The sequence below is a fragment of the Coturnix japonica genome, chromosome 7, assembly GCF_001577835.2.
Source record: "Coturnix japonica isolate 7356 chromosome 7, Coturnix japonica 2.1, whole genome shotgun sequence".
Classification (NCBI taxonomy): Eukaryota; Metazoa; Chordata; class Aves; order Galliformes; family Phasianidae; genus Coturnix; species Coturnix japonica.
Window position 1 is genome coordinate 12,543,760 of NC_029522.1, and position 20,708 is coordinate 12,564,467.

The 20,708-nt window shown below is 45.8% G+C and overlaps 2 protein-coding genes across 2 annotated transcripts in view; both read left to right on the forward strand.

Annotated features, from left to right (window-relative positions):
* Positions 1-4,074: 4,074 nt before the first annotated feature.
* Positions 4,075-6,823, forward strand: NEUROD1 (neuronal differentiation 1). The gene is made up of 2 exons (XM_015868327.1): positions 4,075-4,249; positions 4,495-6,823. Exon 2 carries the CDS (start codon positions 4,504-4,506, stop codon positions 5,575-5,577), a length of 1,074 nt encoding a protein of 357 aa, XP_015723813.1. The 5' UTR covers positions 4,075-4,249; positions 4,495-4,503; the 3' UTR covers positions 5,578-6,823.
* A 5,933-nt stretch (positions 6,824-12,756) lies between these two features.
* Positions 12,757-20,708, forward strand: part of CERKL (ceramide kinase like) — a 48,019-nt gene continuing 40,067 nt past the window's right edge. The window contains exon 1 of the mRNA XM_015868324.2: positions 12,757-13,084. Coding sequence (XP_015723810.1) covers positions 12,874-13,084 — 211 coding nt within the window. The 5' untranslated portion in view covers positions 12,757-12,873. The remainder of the gene's footprint in view (positions 13,085-20,708) is intronic.

Genomic DNA, 20,708 nt, shown 5'->3' on the forward strand with positions numbered 1-20,708 from the left:
GGGAAATGACTGATGCTCCTTCATACCCAGCTTTCTGTGAAGCACTCAGAGCACTCAGAGCCCAAACTTAGGTGTGAACTCACTCTGAGAGGTAAAAACAAAGCCGCATTATGTAATAAGATTTAACGATTATTTGAATCTCTTTTTCCATCCCCCTGGATCATTGATTTAACCTTCCTTGCTTTGTTCTCAGGATATTGCTAAAATAGGTAACCATATTCTGAAATTAATCAGGATCATTTTTTTGTGTAACATACTAAAAGCACTTTGACTTTTGCTTTATCTCTTCAAGAAAGGAGCACTGAAAGAACCAATATTTTTTCTAGGAACTGCCAAACGTTTGCAAATTGTTCAGCTCACATGGCCGTAGGGAATGAATGCATCAACTATTACGTGTATAGTCTGAAGTTCAATAATTTTCTCTCAGGGGAAAATAAAAGCAGACCTTTTAAAGCCACCACTAAGGAGATTTCTATTTAGAGAATATGCAATAACTCATATTGAGACAAGATTTTAATCTCAGCAAAGCTTTGGATAATCTGCTGGCACCTGTGTTTGCTGCTCTTCCACCCCAGTGCATTGGTTAGAGCAGGGCCAAAGGCCAGCTCCTGCTGGCAGCAGCAGTCCTGTGCACGGATGAGATGCTCCAGGAGAGATGCAAGGGCTTATCGGGCTCTGTGCCCGCAGTCATCACCTACAGGAAAGGACACCAGCGCCTGTTTCTTTTGGAAGCTCTTACTCCCTTTCCAAGTGCCAAGCTAGCAGGTGTTGCACACTGTGATCTGCATTGTGTGATGCTTTGACTAAAAGGTGCGAATCACAGAGAACACTGTGCGAGAGGAACAGGTAGGAAGGCACATTTGGGAGCTGGTTTTGAAAGTTTAAGAAAGGTTTTTCAACTGTACAGCTGAGACACTGGGCACATCAGCCTGAGAGCACTGGGGAGTCTTCCACTAGTTCAAAATGTGGTGATGGGGGGGGTCATAGTCAGCAACATGTCAGTGCCATGGTGGTGCTGGGGAGCCTTTTCTACTGAGGACCCAGTGCCTGTCATGGACATTAGCTAAGCAGCCCTGTAAGTAGGGATTCAGTCTCCGCAGAAAGACGAAAAAATTAAAAAAAAAAAAAGAAAAAAAGAAAAAAAAATATGCTTTTCTACATTATAGTTTGGGTAGCATGGGGAATGGTTAGAAAAGGAGCTCCAGTAGCTGGGCACAGGAAGGGAAAGGAAAAAAATCTGTATCTGATGCATCTTAAATAGGTTTCATACCCTTTAAAATGAGCATTATTCATGTGAAAGGGTTAAAAATAACATCAGATTTATCTAGTCCTTGGATGCTGTGATTCATGATTCACATTTTGAAGCCTACACCCTGTGCAGAACAGAACATTATTAGGGGAAGGAAAAAGGCTTGCCAGGGACAGAAGGTAATTTCCCATAGCAGGTGCGTACAGCAGGTGGTACACAGTGTACCTGCAACGAAAAGGTAGATTTAGGCTAAGATTTTATTTAATATGGAAAACTTATTGCATCCGGAGCCACTACTGGGGATGTGCCAAAAATCGTGTCTGCAGCATGATTTATTACGTGGAAATACCACCGAAGTAATCAGTGGAGTTACTAATTAATACAAATCTGCATTTTTGCATAAGCAATTAGTGCAAAGAGAGTGCAATGAAAGAGGAAGTTTGACTCATTTAATCTCAGTGTCTATTCAAGCGGAAAGACCCACCAGGGCCAGGCACTAGGATCCACGTTTGGATTTTTTTTCCTCCTTTTGATTAGTTAAAGGAACTAAAAGGTCAAATTATCAATATTTAATTCAAATGGAAATGCATTTGTTCAAGAGGAAAGAAAACACTTTATTTAAACAAGGTGGGACTCTGGGGGTAAATGCCTGGATCAAAAATAATTAGATTTTGCGGTTATAACGGCATCTAAATCCCGTCTGATAAGAATCCTTTTTCCTAATGACGGCGGAGCTCTGACACCGGAGCGGCGGCCGATGTTATTTAAGCCGCGGCTCGGCCTGCCGCTACGGTTTAGACATTTGCTTTAATGGTACGTACTCCTATGATTTGTTTTTGGTTTTTAATCAATTTGAACGATATTTTCAATCTATTGTGATTCCGTAATCGTGTGTACTCGACTAAAAGAGTCATTTAAAAAGCTGATAATTACACCGCGGTGGCGATGTCTTTTCCATTAACTAAATAGAAGTTTACATTTATAGAATTAAAACAACGGCGGCATTTACTCAGCGGCGAAAGCCTCAACACGATACACCGCGTCCGGAAGGGCAGAACGAGCCACAGCGGCCCCGCGCTCATCCGCACGGCACTGCCCCGCACCGCGCTACTCCGCCCCGCTCTCCCAGCTCGGTGCCGTGCTCCCCTCTCCAGGGATCGGGGGAGTTTCGGAGGCGCGGTGATGACATTTGGACGGGGTTTTAACCACCTTCGGCTGCACAGGGAGAGGGCGGCGGAGGCGAGCAGCACGTCGGAGAGCGCCCGGCTGTAAATCACACGCTAAGTGAGGAGCGCGGCTCCCGCTAGCAGTAGCTCGGAGCTATTTGGGGATGAGGCATCCTCCTCCCGCACTCTCGCAGGTGCAATATGAATCAATTATCTTAATTAAGATAATGCCGCAAACCCCGGAGATTTCCCCGGGAGCGATATGAAACTCCGGACACCGAGAGGCGTTTCGCAGCTCGGCCCCGGCCCAGGCGATCACAGCTCTCACGAAGCCCTCCGGAGCCGGGCCGGGGGCGGCAGCTGAGCCCTGGTCGTGATGGGGAGGGGGGCCGGGGCTTTGTCGGGCCGCGTGTGGCTCGCGTGCGGCGCTGCAGGGGGTAGGAGGGGAGGGGAGAAACGAGAGTAGTGGGAGAGGGAACGGGGAGGGGGGAAGGAAAGAGATCTGGAAAAAAATAATAACAATAACGAAAGGCAACAACAAAGAGGAAAAATTAAGAATTAAAAGAAAAAAGGAAGGGGAAAGAGAAGAAAACGGGGGTAGGAAGGAAAAGAAAAAGGGAAAAAATAAAATAGAGAAAAGAAGAAGAAACAAAATAGAAAGAAAAAGGAAGGAGAAGAAAAGAAAAATGTTAAAAGAAAAAGGAAGAGGAAAAAAATAAAAGAAGAAATAGAGGAAGAAAAACCAAAAGGAAACAGGAAAACAAATAAACAACAACAACAAAAAAGTGTGAAAGGAAAAAGGGGAAAGAAGAACAGGAAAGGAAGAGAGGGTGAAAAGGAAAAAGAGTAAGAAAAAGAGAACAGCAAAGGGCGAAGGAGGGAGGGGTAGATCAAGAGGAAGAGCGATGGGGGAATGATAAAAAGAAAGAAGAGAGGAAAAACAAAGAAAGGGGAAAGGGAGAAAAAGAGAAAAAAAAAAAAAAAAGAAAAGAGACTCGGGGGGGAAAAACAAGCAGCAGCCAAACGAGGCAGATGGAGGAGGAGGAGTCTATGGGTCGGGGGAAAGAGTCGCTCGAAGCGATGACACCAGGGGGCTGCGGGGAGGGACGGGGCGCTGGGACCGGGCCCGGGAGAGCTGTGGGAGAGGCAGAGTGAGGCCGAGAGCGAGTACCCGGCCCGGCCCCGACGTGCGGCACGGGGCTGCCGCTCCTCGTCCCCGCGCCGCTTTCCGGGCCACCTGTCCCACCCCGTGCGTCCGTCCGCGCCCGTCACACGAACAACCCGAGTCGCCGCGACTCCCGGCGCCCAGCTCAGCCCCGCTCCCACTGTCCCCATCCTCCCCGCCCGTCCCCGCGGGTGCCGCTCCGTCCGATCCCCGCGCCCGCCGCCGGCGCGGAACAATGGGCGCGGGTTGCGCGTGCCGCTGGCAGATGGCGGCGCCCGGCGGGGCCACCACCGGGGGCGGGGCGGCGCGGCGGGCGGCCGGGCGCGGGGCCGCATACAAATGGGGGCGTCACGTGTGGCGCGGCGCGGTGCCGGACGTTGAGCGACCATCTGGCGCGTGCCGCGGCGGCCGCGGGGCGGGGAGGGGCGCGGGGCGGGGCGCGGAGCGACGGGGGGCGGGAGCAGGAGCGCGGGGCGGGGGCGAACGGAGCGGCCCCGGGCCCGGCCCCCGCCCGCCGCCGCCGCCGCGCTCCGCCGGCCCCGCTATAAAACCGGGGCGGCCGGCGCTGCGCCCTTGGAACGACGCGCCGCACCTTCGCACCCGGAGCGCGCCGGAGGATTGCGGCGGGGTTATGCGACCGTCACCGCGCGGGAGAGGCTGAGAACGGAGGTAACGGGTCTGGAACGGGATGGGCGCCTGTACGGGGATACCCGCCGAGGGGGAGCGGTTGGGCAGGGGCGCGGAGCCGGCACCTGTGCGCGGCGTCGGGGAGCGGGCAGCGGGAGAAACGGCGTCTCCGGGGCTGTCCCCGAGCGCTGTCCTTCCGCACCCGCTCTCTGCTCCCACCCCTCGACTCCCCGTCACCCGACCGGCTCCGAGCGGTGCCCCTGACCAGCGCTGTCCCTATCCCGCAGGCGCTCGCCATGACCAAGTCGTACAGCGAGAATGGGCCGGCGGGTGAGCCGCAGGCGCAGGCCACCCCCGGCTGGGCGGCTGGCTGCCTGAGCCCGCCCGCCGAGGGGCCCGAGGCCGACAAGAAGGAGGAGGACCTGGAGGCTCTGCACGGCGAGGCCGAAGAGGACGCGCTGCGGAACGGCGAGGAGGAGGACGAGGAGGACGAGCTGGACGAGGAGGAGGAGGAAGAGGAGGAGGAAGACGACGACGAGCAGAAGCCCAAACGGCGCGGCCCCAAGAAGAAGAAGATGACCAAGGCTCGCCTGGAGCGCTTCAAGCTGCGCCGCATGAAGGCCAACGCTCGGGAGCGCAACCGCATGCACGGCCTGAACGCGGCCCTGGACAACCTGCGCAAGGTCGTGCCCTGCTACTCCAAGACCCAGAAGCTCTCCAAGATCGAGACGCTGCGCCTGGCCAAGAACTACATCTGGGCGCTCTCTGAGATCCTGCGCTCCGGCAAGAGCCCCGACCTGGTCTCCTTCGTGCAAACTCTGTGCAAGGGGCTCTCGCAGCCCACCACCAACCTGGTGGCCGGCTGCCTGCAGCTCAACCCGCGGACGTTCCTTCCCGAGCAGAGCGCGGACGCCGGTCCGCACCTGCCGCCCGCGGGAGCGCCTTTCGCTCCGCCGCCCTTCCCCTACGCGTCGCCGGGGCTGCCCAGTCCGCCTTACGGCACCATGGACAGCTCCCACCTCTTCCACCTCAAGCCTCCGCACGCCTACGGCGCCGCGCTCGAGCCCTTCTTCGAGGGCGGCCTGCCCGAGGGCGCCGGCCCCGCCTTCGACGGCCCGCTCAGCCCGCCCCTCAGCATCAACGGCAACTTCTCCTTCAAGCACGAGCCCGCCCCCGACTTCGACAAAAGCTACGCCTTCACCATGCACTACCCCGCCGGGCCGCTGCCCGCCGCGCCGGCCCACGCCGCCGTCTTCTCGGGCGCCGCCGCCCGCTGCGAGCTGCCCGCCGACGGCTTGGCTCCCTACGAGGGGCACCCGCACCACGAGCGCGTCCTGAGCGCGCAGCTCAGCGCCATCTTCCACGAGTGAGCGCCGCCGCCGAGCGGGGCCACCAGCAATAATTCGGATCTATGCAATTTTTAACCTCGCGATGGGCCAATTACAAAATATATATGAGATCTCTATTTTTCAACCAACGTTTTACTACTTGTTACCTTTCCCGCGCCGAATTATTTTGTTGTGGTTTTGTACAGAATTTTTAATGACTTTTTATAACGTGGATTTCCTATTTTAAACCATGCAGCTTCATCAATTTTTATACATATCGGAAAGGTAGAATTATATCTAATTTATACAAAATAATTTAACTAATTTAAACCAGCAGAAAAGTGCTTAGAGAAGTTCTGTTGCCTTAGCACTGCTTTCCTTTCTAATCGTTGAAGAAAAACAAACAACACAAAGCGCAATCTGGGCAATTTCTTTCCCATCAAAGTCTTTTTGGTTCCTTTTTCTCTCTCTCTCTCTCTTTTTTTTTTTTTTTTTCCGTATTCCTTTCCCCCATAAAAGCAGAACCAGACCCCCAGCTCTTGAGAAGATAGAAGAACGAGAGACTTATTTTCTATTAAAACATATCAGTTCAACACATGACTTGCACAAACTTGTATATAAATATTATAAGTAAATGCCAACACCCTTTTTAAATCAAAAGCTGCTTGACTATCACATACAATTTGCACTGTTTCTTTTTAGTCTTTGAGCCCCTTGGCATTCCGTGGTGGTTTTTTGTTTTTGGTTTGTTTTTTTTCCTGCAGAGAACTTGAAGCTCTCGGTGTTTCCGGACGCTGTAACTGCATGATTTTAGACATATTCACACTATCCGTGGTTGTCATTTGCTCGTCTCATCACTCGGAGCCTAAAGCTGAGCAGGTCGTTGGAGTCGGGCTGTATACCTATTGTAGTCGATTAGTACGGTAGCTTGAAACAAATTCAAACCATTTAATCCGTAATTAGAACAATAGCTATTGCATGTACAATGCAGTCCAGAATAAGTGCTGTTTGAAATGTAACGCTGGTTCAACTGGAATCAAATCTGTACTGTAATTTTGTTTGTAATCCTGTATATTATGGTGTAATGCACACTGGGATTTTAGGAAATGTCCATCCTTTTGCAACAACCTAGTATTGAACATTTGGTCAAATGTTGCATTTTTCCTTCAATGTGATTTTATTTTTTCTTAGTGTAAGTAATTCCTATGGGATTATTGTTTTATTTGGATAGCTCATGGAAGGTGCGACACTTATTATTTGTAGAATAAAATTGGACTTTAAAAAGAAAAATCCACCAACAAAAAGAACAAACCTAGGACGCGGCTTCTTACTTGCGGCGGGGGGCCGGGTAGGGCCGAGTGTTCGCAGCGGGGCTGCCCGGTAGCGGGAGGATGGGGCCGCGGCTCGGCGCGCACCGCGGGGCTCCGGGACGCGCTGGCTGGGAGGTGCGACCAGCGAGGAGCGGCCGCAGTCAGCAACAGGTCGGCGCCCGACGGCAGAGAGGCTTCCCCGCTCAAAGGCAGCCTCTGCTCTCGCTCCGAGCCCACAGAAAACATGCGGGTCGCTTGGACCCGGCCCGGCTGGGGCAGCAGGGGTGTGGGGGGGGGGCAGCAGGGCGCTGCTCCCCGTCAGCCACTTCTAGGCAGCTCATCGAGCCCGGTGACGGGAGGGAGAGCCCGTGCTCAGACGGCATCCAAGGAGCGACCTGGGCTTGTTTGTCGTTTGGTTACGTGCTTTCTTCACCAAGACAAGGATTCTTCCAGTCAAGGGGCAACTCGCATGCCACCATCTTTTATTCAAAGGCAGGCACAGATGTTCCTTCTGCAAGGGAGGTTTTAATTTATGAAAATGATATTGTTTATGCATGAATGCACTCTGCATAACACACAGTACTTCCATCTGATGAGAGAAATACTGCAGAACCAGTGCCAATGTCAGGAACATATTCTGCAAATTTAGTCGCTTAAATGTTTAATGAATATTTGGAAGGCATTTCCAAACCACAAGGAACCTTTTCAATTACCTTTTTCTTTCTTTTCCCTGATTAATAACTAAATCCAAGTCCTCTAGCCAATGCAATTTACTTAAAAGATCCACCTAGGCTTTCTTGAGTGTTTGCTACTGCTATCCTTAATAACATTTTAATGTTATGAGCAATTTAATAAGGAAATTAATTAGGCATTTTGGTAACTAGAGGCTCCATTTTGAAAATCACTCTTGTTATTTCCACTAGTTTAGGGTTGTTTTTTTTCCCCACCTATGTTATACTAGGGTTGTGTTTGTTTGTTTGTTTTTCCTTCAGTCCTGCTCCTTCTGCCTCCATGATATTTAAGGTTTTTTTACTGTTAGTGTAAGGCTAAGTCCTGAGATATCTGCTCATGACTCCCTCGGGAAGGTCTATCAAGGTCTTTTTCAAAGGAAAGAATTACTCATACCGTCCCTCTCCTGTGAACGTATCGCTAATTAACTAAGGCTATAGTGGGATTATCTAACTTCCTCATGCGAAGGAAACTGAGGGGTTGAGTCATCCCCACACACATACTGGGTAATCCAACAGAGGCCTAGATTGCTATTTTTATTGCTCTCCAGGACCAGTGGCCTTCCCCTTCTCCTTTGCATCATATTTCTCTGATGGCAGAAATTGTACTGCTGTGAGTGTATGCCTGTGAAGATACCAGTGTAATCTTTGTGAACAGCACAGGAGAGATGACAGTCCAACCCGCATATCTGCCCTGCTTGGTTTCTGCATCAAAAGGTAGGACCTGGAGGTTCTGACCCACCACCACCCATGACATGGCTGAGGCACCTGCCATAAGAGCTCATGTCCACAAAGTACATAAGAGGTAGAAACCTCAGGTTTTACCTGCCTTGAATAAAATATCAGGCAGAATGGCATCAGGATCTGGGCCAGTTCCTTCAGGAGGGCTCCAGTAGTGGACAAGAGTTGGAGCTTTGAGGCGAGCCAGAAACACCTCTGAAATACCAGAGGAAATCAGAGTATTAATTTATCCAGAAGTTATTGTTCCTGAATCTTAATAAAGTAATATCCAAAAGAACAGTAATATATATTAATACAAATTATTCTGAACTAAGTCTTGAGAGCAAGTAAAACAAACCTTTTCTACCATCTGTAACAATAAAAATCCCTACACTTATTTCAGTGTTGTAACTGATCAAAATCAGATTAATCATGACTTGAACAGCAGCTTTTGACATATTAGAAATATAACACATCCCTCTCATAAAAATAAAAGGTTAGTGGCAATACAATATTCTGTACAATGAAGAACCTCATCAAATAATTTTTGAAATAACAGATCTAAATTCTCCTTCTCTTGTTTATATACAGAGTATTTAAAAAAATTATCTCTCATTTCTCACTCATTACTGTTCAGGAAGGACTCACAGAAATCAAAGCCTGCTTGGTGAAGTATCAGGGAAAATATGCAGAAATTGGTCTTCACTTTTATTCACCAAGACAGATTTTATAGTAATTATTTTAGAAACCATAAATGCTCTGCACTAGTTCCTTAGCCGAAAATCCCTTATTACATAAAGTCTTGAAAAACAGCATGTGACTATGTACTGAAGCAGTGTGATGAAGATCTACAAATAGACTGTTCTTTAAATATGTACATAAGTGTTTTTTAAATAATTCATACACGTATTTAACAAACTGTCAGAAGCTATGCAATACAAAATTAAAACTGACAATGTTCTCAAAGCATTCTCTAAAGTATTTAGGTTGCCTACAGGGTATGTAAAACATAGGCTTACAACCCTGGCTTTCAGTTTCCTAGACTGTAGTAGTCCGGAGCACAATTACTGCATTTTGTGTGAAATAAAATAGAATAAATCCCTGTCTATGGTATTTTCCAGCATTTTGTTGATAATAGGATACAAGATTTATATTAGAACCTCATTATCTTAAAAAGACAGCACGCTGACCTTAATGGAAAGAAAGAATGAGAAGTCCTGAGGTGAACTCATATTCCATTCCAATACCACATTTTCCTTTGACTTTTTTTCTTTTCATATTTTCTCTTTTCTTTTAAAATTAATATTATTTTATTATTTCTATCAAGATTGATTTCAGCTCCGAGTACTCTTTGAGTGGCTTAAGCTTCATACTCTATTTCTGTTTCTTCTTATTCCTGCATAATCTTTTCAGTCCATATTTTTCTCTTTGCGGTCATCTCTGTTAAACCTACTTGACCTCTTCTACAACTTCAGGCTTTGTTTTCCTTATCTGTTCTCCCTTATCTTCTAGTTTATTTTTTATTTTTCTCCTCTTCAGTCATACAGAGCATACAGACCTCTATATAATAATAGCAATGCTCTCTTCTACAGATGATTGCTATTTTTTTTCCCCTGCAAAATAATTAATTTTTGACCCTATTCATAAAATGTTTGATATTCTGCTTAATATTTCTTCTTTGAAGACAAGGAAAAACAGATTAATTAACATCGATAGTTCTAGTAGGTTCATTTCTATAGGAGCAATGAAAAAAAGAAGAAACACTTATGAGAGTTAATATTTGGTAATGAAAACCTGAACTATAACTGTGTATGGGAAATCACAGCTTGTACCTCTGATTAATCAGCTGAGGCAAGTGTTGGGTCAGCTGTGGGAGCACAGGTGAGAGTAATCTAGCTGTGCTCCCAGAAGGGGTGGACCTTGACTCCACCTCCTCTAAGACCTCATTTAAGGGCTGACCACCACTGAGGCAGTCTCTCTTGGAGATTGCTTCCCAGTGGAGACTGTCTCAGCTTTCTGGTCAAGGCATCGACATTGGTGAGTTTTCCTTTGCTAATAACCTTTGACTATCTACTATCATCTTTGTTAACATCTTTATATTAGCCACCCTTATAAACTGACTACATGTTCAGCCTTCATTGTATGAACACAGTAGACAGAAAAACACAAACCAAGGAGATGCTGCCAACTTCCTAATTCATGTTTATCCAGAAGAAAATCTGGAGATTTATTTATCCAGATGGTGAAACAGAGCTACCAGGAATGTCCAGGCCAGTCCTCTGGAGTGAGCAAAGGGCGTCTTCTGCACAGCATCCTCTCCTCTTGTTTTAATATCTATTCACCAAATCCAGCATATAATCCATGAATCAAAACCTGGTCTTCTAATTACTTGCCTATTCACCTCAGTGCATTTTTCTACTCCTTGCCTTGAGGGAAAGGATTTATATTCCAGCAGCTTGCTTTACCCTGTTACTCTCCTCCAGTAATTGCTAGCTGTTCTTCTCTCCCTTGCTGCTCCTTACAGGGAGATGTCCAGCCTCTTTCCTGGGAGAGATTTTTGAGACTCCCATTGCTTCTTAGCACTTGGGCAGTGAGAGATGGCATCCTTTGTCTATTGAGGAATGCTGTCAGCTGAAGAGAAGTTGTCTGCTCCCTCCTACTTCTTGTGAGGGCCAAGGATGTTCCCTTCATTTAGTTCAGCTCCACAAGGCCAGCATACAGACATGCAGGGTCTCCTCTGGTCTTTTGAGATCCAGCTCCAAGAAACCCCAAGGGGGATCTCCCCAGCCTGATAAACAGACTGGCTTCATTTTGGGCCTGCCCTGTCACCGCAGACTCGCTGGTGTCTGCCTGACTGCTGATGATCACAGCTGCTGTTACCAGCCCTGACTTGCTAATTCTATTACCAGCAATACCATGGGCCTACTTCTTTGTACAGACTCATCCAGCTTCCTGGAGCCTTGGCTGATCTTGGCTACAGGTGGCTTTGCTCTGAGGGACATGGGGCATACCTGTCTGGCAGTCACTATCAGTCCCCCCATGGGCAGCCTGCTCCTTTATGTTTCTGACTGCCAGGGTGCTAAGGGAACTGAGGAGCCTTAATAGACCTGACCACCTACAGCCTGTCCAAGGGCCCAGAGTTCTCTTGAGCTCTATTTAAGCTCAGCTTGGGGTCCTTTTCTCCCTACTCCAGAAGGGCTGTGAGATGCTGGTTCCAACAGCCACAGCCCTTACAGGAGAAGAGCCAGACCAGTGGTGTGGCCTCAGTCCTTTGCTGCTGGTTTCCTGTTGGCTGAGTCTCCTGGCTGATGCTGGTACCTGCCCTGGACTGCTTCACCAGGTACTGTGTGCAGGCTGGGAAGAACCTGCTGTGCCCACCCTGTGTCCTTTTCGGGGGGTGGGGGGTGGAACTGGCTGTTGCCCTGACAGTTGTATGTCTTCCCTTCATTCAGGGCTCTCTTCTTTTTGCCCTTTGCTGCTCTTACATGAGCCTTCATCATAAAAAATGAACAGTAATAAGACCCTTTCTGAGGAGGCTCTAAAGGCTTTAAGGTAAAATAGAGTATACTTGGTTTCCTGCCTGTAATTGTCAGTTGGGCTAAAGTTTTTTTTGTTTGTTTGTTTTTTTTCATATTTCAATTATTTGCAATTTATTGATTACTCTGTAATCAAGTTATTTACATCCCAGCGGAGGAGATCTAAGGGACAAAAATACTGACACACAATCAGAATAAGACGATTGATGGTGACAGCTTTGAGCAACCTGAGCAACCTTCATGTGATCATGGCTCAGAAGGGCAGATTTGCCAAGGCTGTTTCTCAGTCAAAGCTAAATCAACTTCAGTGCAAATTCAACAGCACTTACAGGTTATGCACTTGGCGACTATTTTGAGCATACTCGATACAACAGAGAAATAACTACCAAGAACTTGTACTGAAATTAAATGTCTTTAAGTATTCCTCTTGGCAATGTAATCAGTACTTGATACAGGTGTTTATAGAGCTACTTAGGAAGGCAGCTTTACAGTCACAAACTCGTAAGTTGCCTCATGGACTTCCAGCCAGCTCATTTGCAGACAAGTTGGCCTGTCTCTGGCAGCAGCTCTCTTCTAGAGACACAAGCACGCAGAGACTTGGATATTCTGACATACAATTGAAGGAACGACAGCTTTATTTCCTTCTGCTACATAGTATCACATCTCTAGCCCGGTGTCTTGGTACAAGATAACTGGACTGCTTGTTTAGTTGTATCCATGCTCTAATAAGACACCGACGTTATACAACTCAGATCTAAAAAAAACCTTCTCTGTTTTCCTTCGCGTTAATCCCTTGCAGGCTCAGCATCCCCCGCCAGGCTGGGGCTGCCGCAGGAGCTCTGATGCGACTGCGCCCATCGGGTCTCTCCACGAGTGGAGCCGTTCCACCTGTCTGCAGCAGAACGACCAAGAGCCCGGCGCGAGCCACGGAGCGCTTCCCTCTTCCCACCCCTCTCCCTCCCTCGGCGGCCGCGGCTCCGCCCGCGAGGCGGAGCAGGCGCTGCCCTGGCAGCCACCGGGACGCGGTGGGGCGGCGGTGCCGCCATGCTGGGCGCTGCGGGTCCCTTCCTTCCGCGTAGCCGGGACCTGCCCGAGGACCGGCGGCGCAGAGTAGCTCCGCTGGAGGAAGAACCCCCGGCGGGAGAGGATGAGACGCTTCTCAGGGGCATCTTCGAGATCGGCAAGAGGAGCTGCGACGTGGTGCTGAGCGCCCGACGGCTGCGCTGGAGCCCCATAGTGCCCGAGAGCCCCGCAGGTGGGACGGGACGGGCTGTGGGCAGGGAGGTGGGGTCCCGGTACCGGGCAAGCCGTTTGCAGCGAGCGGTGTGGCTGCTCGCGGCACTACGAGGGGCCTGCGTGCCCAGCTGCTCCTTCGGAAAGGGCCGTACTTTTTGCAGAAAGCACTAACTCTGAGGTGTGTTGTAAGGCACTGGGACCTGCTCGGGCTGTGCTGATGAGTGGGGCCAGCCCCGCTCTTCCATGCAGCAGCGTAGTGCGCTGCCTATAGAGTTAAGCGCAAAAATCAAGCAGAAAAGGCATGCTTCTCTCTCATTTATCCAAATAGTGTTTTTGTTTGTTTGTTTTGTTTTGTTTTTTCCTCCTTAAAACTCTGAGAGGTTAAGCTTACATTCAGAGTGTCCCGTGCACTCTTCCAAGTGCCTTTGGACCGAGGTGACCTCGTGGTGCTAAGGGAAAGACATGTCAGGGCCGTGCTCCAGGGGTGCAGCTCTCTGGCCACACACGTGTGCTGTTACAGCACAGGTGCTTGTCAAGCACACACACCGTGTTCGTTGTAGTATTGCTTTGGAAGGAGCTTGCTGCAGAGGAATGCACTCTCAGTCCAAAGCTGAAGTAATGCTCTGCTTGGTATAAACTTGCAGGGATACCAGAGCTGCTCCAGCCAAACCAGTGCAGTGTGCTGGCTCATGGCAGGGTTGCGTGATGCTCACACTTCAAAACCTGCTGTTCAACTGAGCTTTCAGTTCTGGTGACACCTGTGCAGGTGCTAGCATGGCCCTGCTTTGCACAGCGGGGGTGGGAGTCTCGGTAATGCAGTGCTGAGGCCACTCCTCCTCTCTGGCTGGGGTTGCCTGCAGGTCTCTGTGTATGTGGTCTGAAGTGTTAGTCATGAATTATTTAGTCCCATGTGCAAGGTATGAAAGTGCATTGTGTTTAAAGTCAGGCCTGTTGCAGATGGTGGAACTTCAGGAAGGCAGCACTGAGAAGCTGATACCAGTTATACCAAGATTTGGTCTCCTATTGCCCGTGTATTCAATTGATGCTGATACTCAGCTATCTCTAAAAATTCAGTTTTGCACTGTGTCATACTAAGCTGCTGAATATTGTTTCAGAGAAACACTCATTGCCCTACTTCATTAGCCTCAGTGGAAAAGGCAGCTTTGTCTTTTCTGAGGTCTGTGGGAGTCTGTGAGCTCTTATCATAAGGTTCCAAAGTTTTAAGTGTCAGCTATTGATGATACCACACATATATCATCAGTACATAGATGATAAAAGGATTTTCAGCTCTTCTGTCACTAGGGATGCTCACCACTATGCTATCTGAGGCCATTCCAGCACTGTCATGGGTTTTCTTTGAGAATGAAAACATCTTAAAAGAGAAGTATTAGGTTGTTCCCAAGTCCCTTCTGGTCATGCTGTGATGGGAACTCAGTGGTCTACCTGAAGAGCACTCAGCAGAATCCCTGTGAATGCCTTCTTTTGGGCTGGCTCTGCATGTGCCTGCTGGGGTCTGTAGGTGAGCTGAGTGGGAACTGAGGGTTTTGCTGTCCTTTCATCGATGGATCAAGAGGAAGGCTGCTCTTGTTTTTCTTTCAGCTTGGGCACTGAAGGTCAGGATGGCTTTACTTCTGTAACTGCAGAGGTCAAGTAAGGATTTGTACTCTGGATGCTTGTTCTCTCTGATTCTCTTCTATCCCAGTAGGGATTACTGGTGGTGGAATGTGCACTGGGGCTTCAGGAGCTTCTTGTGATTATCTCATTCAGTGCAACAGCAGTGCACTACTTGGGCTGAACTGTGAACAGGCACAGGAGATGGTTGAGCACTATCTGAACAGCTTGCTCTGAATGGTTTGTTTCCCTGGGATTTTGTTTAAGCATACTTTCTCCGAACCAAAAGCTTCATAATATCATTTAACACTGTCTCTAATAAGGAAACTCTTATCCAGGTGGCCTGAGCCTGGTGCTAAATGTCTCTTGCTTGGTCCTGCATGTACTAACTCTCCCTCTTTTAGGAAAAAGCATTTCTGTGTCAGAGATGTTTGAAAGGGGACAGGTATCCAATTCCTCCTCTTTTCCCTCCCTCCCTCATCAGTTCCCCAAATTATTCCTGCACTGATGACATCTTTATTTGTAACCCACAGCTCTGTGGCTCCCATTGTCAGGATCCTTGCTCAGCCTTGGCTCTGTCAGTTTGAAGTTGCAGCTTCAGGTTCCTAATACACAGCCTCTGCTTTGCCTGAGCTCAGTCATCTACACCCTGATGTAAGCACAGTTCTGTACTGTTGCACTGTTTCTGTGGAGCTCTTGATCAGTGTGTAGTTACCAAGCTCTGTTCCTCCTTTACTTGCCCTTTGCCTTCTGCAGCATCTGTCTCCAGAGGGGTTTTATTACCTCATCTTATCAAGTGATGGTCTGTTGTGAGTTTCCTGTACCCTCTGCACTAACAGAGCTTTGGACAAGAGTGATACAACTGAGTGTGGGTCTGAGGCTGAGGCCAGGCAGGCAGCACAAAGTGGGGCTCAGCCACCCGCCCCAAGGCTGCAATTTGAGCTCAGGATGATGAGCTCATCCTGTGTTCAAGCAACCTGCTGCCCTGACATGGGTCAGGTTGCTTACTTTAAGAATGTGTTGGGTGATGTGATAAAAGCACAGTTCACAGTCACTAATTACCGGTTTTTACTCTGGTTTCTTTCCATATGGCTTTCCTTTGCTGTAATGTTCACAGAAATTGTCTTCCCTTTCTATGTTAATAATCCAGTCCCAGACTGTAAGAGCTTCTCCTTCTGGATGCTGCTTCAAAGCCACAGAAGAGAAGGCTGTCTGAAATGCAGACTTGAATACTACGTGATTTTTAGAAGTTATCAGAAAATAACAAATATAACTGAATGACGGAGGATCCTTTAAGGAGATTTGCTCAGTATTCAATATTTTTCTTTGTGACTGAAGTTTAAGAGCTAATGAAATACAGGGGTTTAGCAGCGGTGGATGTGGGAATTATTTGTATTTTAGAACAGTTTCTGTTCTTCCAATAAAACATGCATTTTTATGGTTGGATTGTTTGTTTGACTTTGACCAGGAACTTTAATCCCAATGTTTCCTTACAGCATCTTTTTGAAGATTTCCAAATTGAAAATTTCAGTTTTTCAGCAGATTTCTATCAGATAGGAAATAGAAAAAAAGCCCAGCAAAGACTGTATTTACTGGCATGGGAAGCCCAGAGGGTTTTGGTAATTGTGAAAACCTTTTTATAAGTGTAGTTTTCTGTGTGTTTAGTGCACTTGACTGAAGAGTGTATGAACTCATACTCTCAGGCTGACAGCAAGTAGGCTGGGCTGAGTATTTGTATAATAAACCTGTCAGATAAAACCTTGTTTTTTTTAGTATAAGTAGTAGAAAAAAAATTTCTAAATTAATTGACTGGCAAGAAAGTGCTCTGCAGTAATACTGAAGTTAACATATTGACAATACGCTTTTATAGTGAAGTAAAAGATCAATGTGTAGGCTAGGATGTATGCATAGTATCACCTTATTGATGTTCATTAGAATCTGAATTTATAAATATTCTATTTAAGTGCAGCTATAAGGAAAAAATCACTGATGTATTGAAACAATGACAGAGTTAGCAATAAAGGACTTAAAATTAATTCCAAGTGGAGAGTGGCCTGCTGCCAAGGCTATTTAGGAACAGATGTGGGTGAAATGGATACCAATAGTCTGTTTGGGATCTCTAAAGTAAGACATCTGTCAGTCTGCTGGTCAGTCAGGAATAATGGAAGTGGGAACTGGCTGTGAAGAGCTGAAGTTGTGAGCTGGCCACGTTGGGAACTTTTGATTCCATGTCTGATGTGGAGAGAACATAATTTCTCCAAGTGTTTAATGTATTGTCCAAATAGGAAAAGTACTTCCAAGGAAGAGATATAAAAATAATATGAAGTATAAGTGAAAATGTGATGTACTTGTACTATATGAATACACGGCTCTAAGATGTGAGTAGAAGGAAGAAATCATACAGTCTTAAACAATCCTATGGCTTCTTAAGATGTAAGAGACTTAATTATTTTTCAGAGAAGTCTAGAAAATAGTCCAGAATCTCTCGGGTGAATGCTGCATGAAATTCTGAAGGAATTTATTAATTTACTTTCTTTTGGGAAAATATAAGAGCATAGGAATTCATTTTTAAGAAACTTAATTCATTATTTCAGATGCCTTATAGACATCATGTCTTGAATCTCTGTGTGCCTTTTTCCTAGGTCAGTGTGGGAGAGCTCAAAGCTGGCTGTGTGCAGATCTACTTCCATTGAATTAAGTTTTCTGTTTTTTTTTCTCATTCTTTACACATTTGTGCACCTCTCTGCACCTGTTGAAAGGGGTCAACATGCACACGGCATCCAGTAGAGGCCTTTTTTTTTTTTTTTTAATTTTGTTTATATCCAAAAAGTGAGAGCAAGTAGTAAAATCTTTGTCCCAGGAAACTGCTTTCTATACTAAGTCTTGTAAAGTATGTGTGTGTGCTTACATGCATATTAAAACACGCATCAGTGACTTGCACTCCAGTGCAACTTGAGTTTGAAGTAATAGAGTTCTGCTGTTATTTATCTGTTACACAAATAACACTTCTTCATGGCTTTTACATTTTAATGTAAAAGTATTTGTTGGTGATAGTGTGTGCTTTGTTATCTTAAAACTCTGGTAGCCCACAAAATGGGAAGTTTTAGACTTCACTAAAGGTGATGAGGTTAATGTTTTCATTTTCCAGTTGTGTCAAGCAATAATGCAACTTTACCATGCATGTTCTGTAGGTAAGACAGAGTTTGGCTTTCCCCATTGGCCCTGCCTGCCTGGCCAGTGAGGGGCAGTGGCTGCATTCCGTGATGGAAGGATTCTGAAAGAATATGTTCAAAAACAAAGTTCATGTATTCACCAATCCTTGATAACCCTTTGCTCTAGTGTGGTCAAGTGTCCCATCTTCGTTGGTATTTACAGTTCTTTTAGAACCGTTAAGAATAGCATGGCACCAATTTATTTTCTCGTACCCCAGTTTCAGAACTGCCCTGTTCTTCAGCCTTTGATAAGCCCTGTTTTGTCTGCCGTGTTCATATTTCAAGTGCTGCTGTAATCTTTTCTTGGTTGTCATTTTATCATATTGTCCCCCAGTTTGTACCCTACCCCTCTCTACGCTCCTTTATATCATTTCCATTGTGTCAGGTGTTGCTGGAATATCTTGGTTATCTCTTAGCACTCACTCCCTTCTTAGCAGTTGTCTCTGATCAAGGCGCTCAGTTTTGCCTGTGGTAGTGACTGCTGCTGTTTTGGTCACTTGCAATTAGAAACAGGGCTCTGTAAATGTCCAAGGAGCTACAGAACTTTGGAAAAGATAAATTAAACCTTTTTTTTTATTTTAATATTTTTTTTTAAAAAAAATATATATATTTAATAATCTCTGCAGGAAATACATACAAAATCTGATGAATAAACATGTCCACTTGGGCCCCAAGGCTGCTGCCTGCTCACTTTGTCTGCAGCTGTTTCTCTCCTCGGTGTGTGCATGGTGGGGCTGTGTAGCACCTGCATGGGGCAACAGTGTAGGGATCCTTCTGTCTGGTGGGGTCTTCTGCTGCTGTAAATCCATGGCACCTGGCCTCTGTGACTGCTCATGGTGACAGATGGGCTAGAACTCAGAATGTGATGCTCTGTTGCATTCTCTTATTTTGTGTTTTGACAGAAAGATGAAGACATTTCTGTCTGTATTTTACAGAGACAAAACAGAAATAAAAAGTCTGTCTGCTCTTGTTAGAGTCAAAATAAGCAAAACCTGAGAAAACAATTTTCCATTCATTGTAGTCTTTAAAAACAAACAACAACTAAAAAACACTATATGTGTATTTAATTGCATTTATTTGCTTCATAAACATATTCTTTATATGTATTTAACAAGAACAGCAGGTGATGAATAGTGGTTGTTGATTTTATACCAAATATCCACAAAGAAACTGGTACTGGATACAAGGTGACTGAAGGTCTGAGAACATAAACCTAAGGAATTGGCTTGTCTGTGTACCTTAACAGTAGTGGATCATGGAGTTTGTTTGCCTTTCATGGAAACCAGTGGTCTTAGTTCTTATGACTTCTGTTGTAACAGTATGTGTAGACAAAAAGCCATAATGTGTTGAATATCTGATACATGTAGTACCATATTGCCATAAGGAACTGCTATTATGTTAGACAGCAACTGATTTCACGATAGTGTTGGATTTCTCTCACATATGCTTCTGTTTTTGTACAGATGATCCTCTAGGAACATCTGCTAGTTTTGTGGTGGTATCTGCTGTTTCCTTGTAAAATTTGACCTTTTCGTAATTTACTATTGGGCCTCCTATAGGACTGCATTATACTAAGATCTTTTTCTGAATTGATTTCTGTATCACAGTCATTAACTGTCTGGTTTTTGAGTTAATTGAATTTCAATATACACTGACATGTTACAGAGCTGCACATAACTGTAAAATTGATAAATCAACCATTTAAAGTACCATTTCATTATTATTGTTGTTATTATTACTTAAATGTACTGTCAGCTTGAAATAAAAGAATAGAACATCCCCTTTCCCTTGTTTAGTTGGTCTGTTTAGAACAGTGTCTCTCAAACTATTTCATGAGGGAAGAGGTTTCCTTTCCCTGTTGAGTGAAACACAGCTAATCCTTTGGACAGTGGTTACAGTTCAGGATCACATCTGCAAGTGAAGCTTACTGCATGATGTTGCAAGCTATGGTGTGCCACTGCAGCCAGCAGTGAAGTCATAACCCTGTAGATGTAACCAAAAGGGGTTGTTAGGCTATTGGAAGTTCTTCCTCTTGGGTGAGTAGTCATGCTGTATAATGAGCTTTCACACGTGGAAGTTGCTGGGGAGCTGGGTTTTATGTAGATTGTAATAAAGAGTTGAAAGCATTGGTGTTTTCAATTTGTGCTCTCTGTTGGAGAACAGAAAATATTTTTGTGGGACTTCAGCTTTTATTATCCAACTGGTTGACTGTGGCCCTCTGCAGGAAAAAACAGCATGCTGACCTTGTATTATTTGGAAAATTGGTAGATTATTTTGCATCCAACATGACGTAGACTTGTAGAGAGATAGTATTCGCTTTCACATAACACTTTTCATGGTTATAAACCTTAAATGCATGTTTAAACATTTGAGACAGTTTTTTGAAAGAATAAGTAGTCTTGTCATTTCTTTCTGCTTTGTGTGTTGACATGAAGTGTCATCTCATACCTTTTTATTCAGCAGTGTGTTAATTCTGAAGGTGATTATGAAGTTAAAAGTAATATACTTCGTATTTTTTTAATGGCAAAGCTTCTAGAGGAAAAAAGTTAAATATATTTAAAATACATTTGTATCTTTCTTGATTGGAACTAAAAGCCTATCATGTTTTCTTACTCTCAAAGCATGCAGAATAAAAATGCATTAATATGTAACTTCTTAAAATAGCTGTTTTCCTATTGTGTGTCCTTGCGTTTTCAATAAAACCCAAGGAACCTAAGTGTGGTAAAAAAAACAAGTTGTCTACAAACCTGGAAGTGTTGTGATGCTGGAATTGCCAATAGTCCTTGTTCTCATTTAGTGAAGAATCAATAAGCTCTGTTT

Bases quoted from the DNA above. Each gene is read 5' to 3' on its own strand.
- NEUROD1 (XM_015868327.1), top strand. From the start codon at position 4,504: ATGACCAAGTCGTACAGCGAGAATGGGCCGGCGGGTGAGCCGCAGGCG.